General features: G+C 44.1%; 1 protein-coding gene across 1 annotated transcript; it reads left to right on the top strand.

Annotated features, from left to right (window-relative positions):
* Window positions 1-5843: 5843 nt before the first annotated feature.
* Window positions 5844-10369, top strand: LOC119278231 (probable serine/threonine-protein kinase At1g54610). Its single transcript, XM_037559590.1, has 7 exons — window positions 5844-6227; window positions 6959-7264; window positions 8399-8716; window positions 8796-9011; window positions 9273-9373; window positions 9458-9581; window positions 9775-10369. Exons 1-7 carry the CDS (start codon window positions 5979-5981, stop codon window positions 10135-10137), a joined length of 1677 nt encoding a protein of 558 aa, XP_037415487.1. The 5' UTR covers window positions 5844-5978; the 3' UTR covers window positions 10138-10369.
* Window positions 10370-10503: the final 134 nt, after the last annotated feature.

The following is a 10503-nucleotide window of genomic DNA, read 5'->3' as shown; positions in this document are numbered from 1 at the left end:
TATGGGACAATGAGAGAGAGAGAGGTCACGAGTGGATACCCGGCCACGGTGGTGCATACAAGTAGCACTAGAAGCCTGGCACCGATGGTTGCGATCGTTTGTGTGGTCACCCGAAGGTGGCGGTTGCCCTAGTGGTTATTCCTGGTGCATATATGTGCATGCTTTCATCCATCTGGATCGGGGGATAGATTAACGAGAATTTCAAATATCATAAAATCTACATTGCATAGGTGTGGATGCATGCACTCGGATGTTGTGGAATGCCAATGAGATCTTGCCTATATAAAGATCACATGCATGCATGGAGGAACCTCACACATCATGCAACACATTAACTTTCAAATCATTTTTAAATGATTTATCTCACAAAGCATTAATACGATTTGCGATCCGTCATCACCGATGAATTCGCCTCGACGAGGGCTTCAAAACAAGATCTCATATTGATACATTTTGAGAATAGTTTCTTTGGTCCTCATTAGTTGTCACATTATGTCACCGAGGTTGTCATTTTAAGAGTGAATGGTCTCCATGAAGATTATGCATAGTTGCCAAGTAATTATTCTATACGATTTAGACATTGTGATATTATGCAAAGTTAGAAGGGTTGTTTAGATTCGGCCTCAACCAGTCACGCCAAATCTTTCGCACTCCAATTAATTGGCTGGCGTTTTGGTCGCTAGCTTCTCGCCGAGGAATTGGTGTAAAATTGAACCGCCACCGCGGATCAAGCCTAGGCAAGCCAAAAATTTTGCCTCCCATTCCAAACGGACACACACAACACAATCAACACCAATTATTTGGTTGGGCAGGTGTTGGCTAAAAAATATATCCAAAATGCTTAAGTGTTAACAACGAAAAAATTGTACGATATAAGAACTTTATCTCTACTCCTAATGGACGAATTGGTTGAATAGTCCCCCCACTTTCAACCGGTTTTTTTTCAACCGGTTTTTCTTCGTCCCACCACCCCCCTCCCACCGGTTTCTCTCTTTCTCGTCTGGCCGACAATACCCAACGTATTTATGGTAATCAATCACAATTAATCCACGTATGGTAAGGCTATAAACTTAGAAATCTCAAATATGATAATTATAGTAATAAATCAATCCATGTATGGTAAGGCTATAACTAAGGAAATTTCGAATATGGTAATTATCACCAGAATCAAAGCTTTCCAAAAAAGTTCTTCTTGCCATACCCTTCAATCGCGCCCTGCTCCATTCCGATCTCCTTCCCTCAATCGCTCCAGCTGATTTACTCTTTCCAAACCTAAACCCTGCCTGATCTAGATAAAGAGGCTCTCTCCTGCCCGTCTCATCCCTCCCTTGTGCCAACCATGGAAGAGAGGAGGGAGAGAACAGAGGAGCGCGCCGGCGATGCGCCGATGCTCGCTGGTTGAGGCATGGTCGGCGTGTGAGTCAAGAGGATCCCTGCATCTGTGGTGGTAGGCGATCCAAGGAAGAGTAGTCGAACATGAAAGCGATGGGAGGGACAACACCCTGCTGCCGGGCTCGTCCGCCTCTTCGTGGCCGACGACCGCGTTGGATGTGGCCGAGGGCGGCGATGATGGAGGGAGCCGCTGGCGCTGGCCAGGCTCCCGACCGAGTCGCTGCTCCTCAGTGCCAGCCCTTTCCGCCGCGCCGGATCGCTCGTCATCTTGGGGACCCCAAAGGGATGCTGCCGGTGTGGGAGGCGCCCACGATAGTGCGGGCTTGGGACCGAGCGGCGGGGGACGTTACGGGTTCCGTTCTAGGGCTAGGTCGGGAAGTCTATCGTGTTTCTATCGGAAAATCTTGTGATCAATGGGTTTACTAAATTAATTTTGGGTCTATATTAAGGGGCACCGTCTATTCTTGTCATTCGAATTTGCATTCTTGCATCAGAAGTTCAAGAGAACTGTCATGAATAGCACAATTTCAGTTTGTAGACTGATAACTGAACATCACATCTTTTGATTTCTGTTTGGCCTCCTGGGAACGTAGACTAATTTAACATGTCATTTTTCGGTTTATTGTTCAAAATTGTTTCACTTCACATGATCGTGAACATACATGATGTGTATGTATTTTTTAATTTTGTGTCTGGTGACCTCAATTTTTATGCCTTCTACAGGTGAGTTGCTAACAAAATTCTAAATGTACATGCTCCAGGTAAATTTCTGGACATATATATTATATCTATATGTCCTTTCTACGAGGACATAAAATGCATCCCTATTTTCTGTCTACCATTTTGTAACCCTTTGCAGAATGGTCTGGGGAGGTTCGCAACATTGTCTACTCATCTGATCGGAAATCTGTATATGTTGTCGATTGTGTGACTCTATGGAACTGATGGGGAGGTACCCTTCTTTTCCTGGGAGTTATATTTGGTTTAGTTCGCTGAATCTGGTTTGGATTTGCACTAATCTTGCGTACTAAGTTTTTAGTGTATAATCTGTTTGTAGGTCCCACTATTTGATTAGTGGACGCAACTGATGGGGGCATGGAGATGATGGCAAGGCATCACGCTGTGGTGGTGGCGAGGGGGCCATCGATGAAGGCGGCGATGACAGGGGCTGCCTACAAAAGCGGTGCATGGATGGGGGAGGTGAAGTGGCGAGGGCTGGGAAGGTGGAGAACGACAATTGGGGGAGATGGAGTGGTGGCAAGATTGGACGAGCTCACCTCCGGAGTGTGTGGGCAAGATTTCCTTTTCGGGTCGGCCGGCTTTTTTTTAAAGCATGTGCATGCATGAGTTGGGGCTTATTTCCAGCGGTGAACATGCATGGGTAAAACCGTTTTCTTTTGCGAAAGGGGAGGGGAGACAAAAAACGGAGGTGGGAGGGGGAGCCGTACATGGTGGGAGGGGTGGAAACCCTAGAAGCTGGGCCTGGGATGATCGGGCTGTCATGAACTGAAGTTATTTGTTTATAGTGTCACAAGTGTGTATTGTATAATTGTTTATATATTTGTCATATATTTTATTGAATTTAGGTGTGTGTGCAAGGTTTTCATACCTTGAAATTATGAATATTGTGAAGTGCGAGCCTCTCTCTTCTAGAAAATCATGGAATTGGCTGACACACCATTAAATAATTTGATGCCACATGCTTATTTTAAATGGCTAGAAAGCACAAGTGAAAGCTTCTTTTGATTTGGTTCCTTCATTGCATGGTTTGATCACAATTTCTCAACAATTGAGAGATAGAATGATACTCAAATTATTCAAATTCTTACTCTACAAACTAAAAGAGAATAGAACCAAACAATGGTATATTTGTGTCCATGAAGATAGCTATCCAGTTCTAGCGCATGGGTTGACATGGGTTGCAGACTGCATTTGGCATCATCTTTACCTAGGTTTTCTTTGACCCCATCCTATAACCGACCTCCTTTCGATTAACTCATCCTATCGCCCAAGTCAACACCGACCTATGAATCCTACATATATTTATAACTCCATGGCAACCTCCATATATTTTTAGAACTCCGTGGCAATGCACGGGCATTTAGCTATGAGTCACGAGTGTATTGTTGTTGCATTTCACAAAACCATCGTATATATGAAGGTTTGGTTCAATTATTTTCCTACATATAATATTTTGTTGTTGAATTTCAATTCATGAGTCCCAAGTTAAATTTGGCACGCTACTGATCTCTATATATCATCAACTACTTGAATCTTGTGTGTAACTATGAATTCAATCTTTTTATCAAAAGATATATATTCAGTGTTTGGGATTAATATCAATTGCATATAATGCTTGGTAGTGGTAATATCAAATTTGTCCATCAAATAAATCTTAAATCCTGTGTTTTTTTGCCTATCAGTTTGATAAAGTCAGAAACGTGTATGTGGTTGAACGGTATATAATAGCCAGTTGCATGGAAGATATGTATGTAATTGCTAAATGTTTAATGTATATCATATAATGTGGGTAGCTCTATCAAGAATCGCACATCAGAGTTACCAGTGCATTCTTATTTGAGAAATAGCATGCGAAGTACTCGGACATCCATGATGGTGCAAGTGTCGCTTTTTTCGAGAAACTTACTAAGGACATAGAGTTCCAGCTATTTATAAGGAATGTATTTGGCCCTTCTTAGAAGGGAAACTAGCTTGCAAACTTTATGGTCCAACTATCATTGAAATACCAACTGATATGTTACGAAATCTTCAACTTATATTCTTTAGGAACTTCATTTAAGTTGTACTGACCTCACGAGATTCCAATCTATGTTTCATAGTTTATACTCCTCACTATCATAAATTCATAGACTCAAAAGTTTGTTGTATATGTTTATTACTCGAGCATTGCAATACACTGCACTCGGATGATTTTGTCCACAGAAAATTTGAAGCTCCATGATTCGGTAAGAGGATTTGTGCAAGAAATCATGTACATCTTAAAGTTTTGCATCTCAAATTTGGTACCTGTGTTGAACAGGAGGAAGCCTAGAATTCGCTTCACAGACGGAACTCGTCAATATACAAGAGTAACACCTAGATAGAATCAAATCTGGTCAGAGAAGCCAATTGTGCCTTCTTCCCGAGTGCCAAATGTAGATGACTAATGCTGATGACACCACTCGCTTCCTTGTTTTTAAATATCACATGTGCAACACAATGATGCAAAGCAAATTTCATGGAGGGGGGGATAAGACGTATTTGTGTGGTTGAAGGAGCACATGTAAGTACATATTTTGGTGAGGGTGGAAATTGAAATGCATGCTTGGAGAAACATAGTCATAAGCATGTGATGTACAAACTCCATATAATGATATTATGATATGTGTTTTCATAGATAATTTTATTTTTCAGGGCAACGCACAGTCATTCAACTAGATTTAGCTTCCTTGGATTAGGAATAGTTCTAGAAGAAGGTGACGTGGTAGGGTTTTTTTGTACCGTCCGAGACAACGAAACAATGACATGGAAGCTACATGCAAAATTAAGGGGCAATAGATTGAGAGGGTGAATGATGTATGCACAGAGAAGGTGATGAACGGCAAGTTTAATGGGAAAGGGCGGCTAGAGGGGTGTCATGTTTGTAAGAATAGAGAGAAGAATATGCTTGCATTTGTGTTGTGGTTGAACATTGCGTACAATATGCTCGTTTCTGGAGAGGAAAATGAGCATTGTTTACACAATTTCATTTGTTGGCCCGTGGCAACGCACGGGCATTCTACTAGTTACTCAAATAGCAGAGCTACAATCAGCAGCCAAAAGATCTGCTATGGCATTTGGGAGCATCCTGTAACCACAGGTAGGAGTGACATGTACCCAACTAGACACGAGTGATTTTAATTTTGTACTCCCTCGGTAAAAAAATATAAAAGCGTTTAGATCATTAGAATCTTGAATACAACCCAGAATGCAATAATTTTACATGTAATGTTCTCCATGGTAAAAAAGTATAGCTTGGGGTACAATACAAAAGAAGAGTATGGGGCGAACCAACCTGTGGTTGAGATGGTTAGGTGGACAGTGGTATCCCCAACCCACCAGGGTTCAAATCATAGTGCTCGCATTATTTCTGGATTTATTTCAGGATTTCCGGCGATGCGCTTTCAGTGGGAGGAGACGTTCCCGTTGACGACGAGGCGTCTACGGTAGCTTCGTAAATCTCAAGATGATATGCCGGCTCAGTCTCTTAGAGGTGCTCATAGGGGTAGGGTGTGCGGGTGTGCGTTCATAAGGGTGAGTATATGCGCGTGTATATGAGCGCTTGTGTCTGTATTGATGCTAAAAAAAGTATGAAATCAACAAAACGGGGTCAAAAAGTCCAAGGTCCAAACTGCCGAACGGTCGTCACAAAAGACCCGCCGCAGCGTGTAGTCGTAGACCGGTCGCCCATTTCCCTCCTTCCCTTCCCTCCCGCCCTCCTCGTCGACAGACGAGACGATTCCCGCTCCCTCCCGTCGTCTCCTCCTCCTCTCCCTCTGCTCGCGACCAACCGCCCTGCCCCCGCCGCCACATGACGCAGGACGGCCATGGGATGCCTCCTCGGTAAGCTCGCGGACGCGCCGGGCTCCTCCCTCTTCTTCCCCGCCGCCGTGACCGCGACCGGGACCGCCGGAGGGGGCGATGCCGAGGCGCAGCTCAGCGCGCCGGCGCCGGTGCACATCGCGGCCGTGAAGAAGGACGCCTCCGGGTGGCCGCTCTGGCTCTCCTCCGCCGCCGGCGACGCGCTCCAGGGCTGGGTGCCCCGCTCCGCCGACGCCTTCCAGAAGCTCGAGAAGGTGAGTGAGGAGCACTACTCTCCCTGATCCTCCCTCTGTCCCCTGCCGCTGCCTAGGGGCCTAGCTAACTCGTCCGGCCTTCTTTGGTGGTTGCTGCCGGAAAAGCTTGGCCTTTTCCCTCAGAAACGCCGATGCTGGCGCAGCGAGTGGTTGGGGGAAGCTTTTTGGGTGGTTTTGCTTCAATTTTGATTCACGATTTCGCTCTTCCGTGGCTGTCCTGCGTCTTGAACCAGTAATCAGATAGCTTGCCGTTCGAGTTCTTGTTGACAAGGAGTGCTTTCAAAGGAAAAAAGCCAACCTCTTTTGCGCAGCTGCAAAGAAGTAAGGAACAAGGGTGAGAGGACAAAAAAAAAGTGGTCATTGATGATGCCCTCTCCGTAGTTCAACACATAAACAAACCCCAAATTCCAAGAGCCGGGCCGTTAAACAAGAGCAGACACGAACAAATCCCGAGCTCTGTTCGGATTTAAGAAACCAGCAGCCTCGCTTTCCCTTTGATACTTTTTCTCTACTGTCGGCATCACAAGAATTCGTAGCAACTCCGAACGGAAAAATATATCGGCGAACAAAGTCAACCCGGCTGCTCGTATTCGGCGGAATGCTTGTTAATTACAGTTGGTTATCATCGCCGTCTAAGAAGAAACAGAGTGGAAGACGAGTTCTATTGTGTTCTATTTATTGTTAATCTGTTTTGGTTCTGAATTTTTTGTTTCTCTTTTGTGTGCGTGCAGATTGGGTCGGGGACGTACAGTAACGTGTACAAGGCGATCGAGGTGGAGACCGGGGCGGTGGTGGCGCTCAAGAAGGTGCGGGTGGATGGCGTCGGCGAGGCCGAGAGCGCGCGCTTCATGGCGCGGGAGATCGCCCTGCTCCGCCGCCTCGGCGAGCATGACAATGTCGTCCGACTCCACGGACTCGTGACGTCACGCCTCGCCACCGCGCCATCACTCTACCTTGTCTTCGAGTACATGGACCATGACCTCACCGGGCTCGTCTCCGCCGCCACGGCCTCCGGCGCACGCTTCACCTTGCCACAGGTACCTTCATCACTGAAACAATGGCATGCTCCTTCCTGAAAACCTTTGTCCAATAATAACTGAACATGTACGTGACGTGATGGTCTGCATTTACGTTGGCATAAAAACGTGTTCCTTAAGTTTAATGGACTATGAAACTATAATCACAGACGACCTGTGCGAAGATTTGCATCCAAGATTGTTATACTTGTACGTGTTGAACCATGAAACTAAACCTTTCGGCGCCACTTCGACGAGATTGTTTTTTCATGGCCTTTCAAATTGTTTGGTATATTTTTCTAGAAGGGGTTGGGTTATTATGAGGAATGGAACTTCTTGCTTGCCTGGTTAAATGACATGCTTGAATTCTAATTGATGATGTGGCGAGTTGACATATTCCTGTGGTCTCTTGATAGTCAAATACTCCCTCCGTCCCGAAATAACTGTCTCAAGCTTAGTACAACTTTGTACTAGAACTAGTACAAAGTTGAACATATGACCACTACAAATGGTTGTATGTGTACCAATATGTAAAAAAAACTAAACAGAAGAATAATTGTTGTATGAAAAGTATTATAAAAAAGTCCAAAATAATGCTAGTCTCTGCAGAAATCTAGTCTAGATTCTAGAACACACAGCTGGTTAAGTAGGATATACAGTTATTTCGAGGCATAGTCAGTCAGAACTAAAATTTGGTACTCTCTGAATGGAACCAAATTTCTCTTCTGGAACAGAAGAAGAATCATTGACAGATCGTCTGTAAAGAATTTTGCCTTTGGCTTTTTGTAAAGATGCAAACAAATCAGTCGCTCAGAAACACCGTGATGATGTGGCCCTGGAAATCTGTTGGACTACCGAAGTAGAGTATTTTTTACTAGGTTTGAACTTTGAACACGGCTTCCAGTCCAATTGACAAAGACATGCACTCCATGTTTTTAGTTCACACATCGCTGCTTACAAGAATTCCCTTCACATGTTTCAACTGTCAACATTGGCTGCTATCAACTCATTTCATTTAGAATTGTCAAAAGTGTGAAAATGCCTTTCTTTTCCCAAAAGCAAGGCTCCAACAAGGACCATCTTTTTCCATGGACACACTTATGATATCACTGAATTGTGTTTCTTTTCTCATGAAGTGTAACTATCTGTTTGCAGGTGAAGTGCTACATGAAACAGCTACTGTCTGGAATCGAGCACTGCCACAACAAGGCTGTCCTTCACCGCGACATCAAGAGTTCGAACCTGCTTGTCAGCGAGGACGGGATCCTTAAGATAGCCGACTTCGGACTGGCCACTCATTTTGATCCTGATAACCCGCGGCCCATGACTAGCCAAGTGATCACACTTTGGTATCGTCCACCTGAACTAATGCTAGGTGCCACTCACTACAGCGTTGGTGTTGATCTTTGGAGTGTGGGTTGCGTGTTGGCGGAACTCCTTCTCGGCGAGCCTATATTCCCCGGGCGAACAGAGGTTGGTCCATACGAAATACGAGCTTCGCATAATTATTTGCAGAAAATCGCAAACTTGGAGACTAACTTGTGCTCATCAGGTGGAACAACTTCACAAGGTTTTCAAGCTATGTGGTACTCCAGCAGACGATTACTGGGATAAACTGAAGTTACCACATCATACATTCAAGCCATATGAGCGGTGTATGGCTCAGAAATTTAAGGACCTGGAACCATCTACCCTATCACTTCTAGAGACTCTCCTATCTATTGACCCAGATATGAGAGGCACCGCGACTGATGCTCTAAACAGTGAGGTTAATACTACTGTCACCTTCAAGGCATCTACTTTGAACCAGTAGAAAGTCGGTCTTAACTGGAAACACTGCTAAATTCAACCGAAAGCTAGAGATAAAAACAGAGTAGCTACTATGCAATAAGATAATTTATGATTGATCACGATACATGGATTAAACTGAGTTGGCATTGATATAATATGTTAGATATATAGTTTCAAATAAGAGCCAACAAATAATAGTCTTCTCCTCACAAGTGTTTACTGTTTGCTGTGAATTCAGTTCTTCAGGACAGAACCATATGCCTGTGAACCATCAAGCCTTCCCCGGTACCCGCCGTGTAAAGAAATGGATATCAAACTGAAGTATGAGAAGCACAAAAGGTCCTGCTCAAACCTTTCGAACTTATTTCTGCTATTCTCTCATGTCACCAGAAGCTTCAACATCTGTTATAATATATCTTTCAGAAAATTGAGGGCGAACGGGTCGGTAGAACGCCAGACAAATACCAGAAAGCCCATCTCACAAAATCATGGTCGCAGAAGGGTATTTACTCCAGATGTCAATAATAAGCCACATGGAAACCCAAAGGTATGTTCCCCTTCTTTTCCTTCTGCAAGAATTTTGTCTCAACTGTATCGTTTGGAAGTTACCACTATGCCTAGACAGAAAAAATTGCATTCCTACTTCTTGTTTCCTCTTCAATTGACGCTTTTTATCAAAGGTCTATTTAGACATATGATAGGTCTATGACTAAAAGGCAAATGTTTTTATTGTTCTCTAGATACCAAGACTGGTGACAAGTACAAGCACGACCAAACTCGAGAGATTTCCTCCGCCGCATCTGGATGCATCAATTGGTCATAGCATAGATTCCTCAGCCGATGTAACAACCAACGAGTTCTTCTCATCATCGGTTGTGGAGCTAAAGAAAATGCCGAGCCTACTATTTGGTCATGTGAAATCTTACCTGAACAGCCCGAAGAAGGGAATGCACAAAGCGAAGCCAAGCCTCACGATGGCGCCTTCCACGGTTCTCATAGGTGCATTCCGGCCGTACTCGCTTGGCCATCCGATGGAGGTGAGAAGAAAGAATAGGGATCAGCTCAGAGCCAAAGGAAAATTCCCAGTAGGTTTAGTCAAATGACAAGCTAATTATGTCCCTCTTTTCTAATCTTTTTTTTCTTCTTCTTCTTTTCTTACATCCCCTGGTCACAGTAGTTGTTCGTCTTAATACACGATTGATAGGCTATACTTGTATAGTTAGAGAGCATAATAAAGTAGAGTTGCGAACAATGATTCTATGTACATATGAGATTTCACCAGTGAGCAGTGCAGATAACTGGAAATGGTCTTAATCTTGGGAAATGCTTGCTTCCGACCCTCTAGCATTCAAGAACTGATAAAAATTCCCAGAAGAGGAGGCTTGCATGAACAGTTTTCCAAACTAGTATGCATATCCATTTTTCTGCAACACTAACCAGTAATCCTTCTCTAATGAACAAAAGGAGCA

This window comes from Triticum dicoccoides, chromosome 3B, assembly GCF_002162155.2.
Source record: "Triticum dicoccoides isolate Atlit2015 ecotype Zavitan chromosome 3B, WEW_v2.0, whole genome shotgun sequence".
Lineage (NCBI taxonomy): Eukaryota > Viridiplantae > Streptophyta > Magnoliopsida > Poales > Poaceae > Triticum > Triticum dicoccoides.
The sequence above is the reverse complement of the archived record's forward strand: the minus strand, read 5'-3'. Positions and strand labels throughout refer to the sequence as shown.

Excerpts from the sequence above, each read along its gene's own strand:
- LOC119278231 (XM_037559590.1), top strand. The coding sequence starts at position 5,979 with ATGGGATGCCTCCTCGGTAAGCTCGCGGACGCGCCGGGCTCCTCCCTC. Across the intron at positions 8,717-8,795 it reads TATTCCCCGGGCGAACAGAG|GTGGAACAACTTCACAAGGT; the intron begins GTTGGTCCATAC and ends TGTGCTCATCAG. Across the intron at positions 9,374-9,457 it reads AAGTATGAGAAGCACAAAAG|AAAATTGAGGGCGAACGGGT; the intron begins GTCCTGCTCAAA and ends TATATCTTTCAG.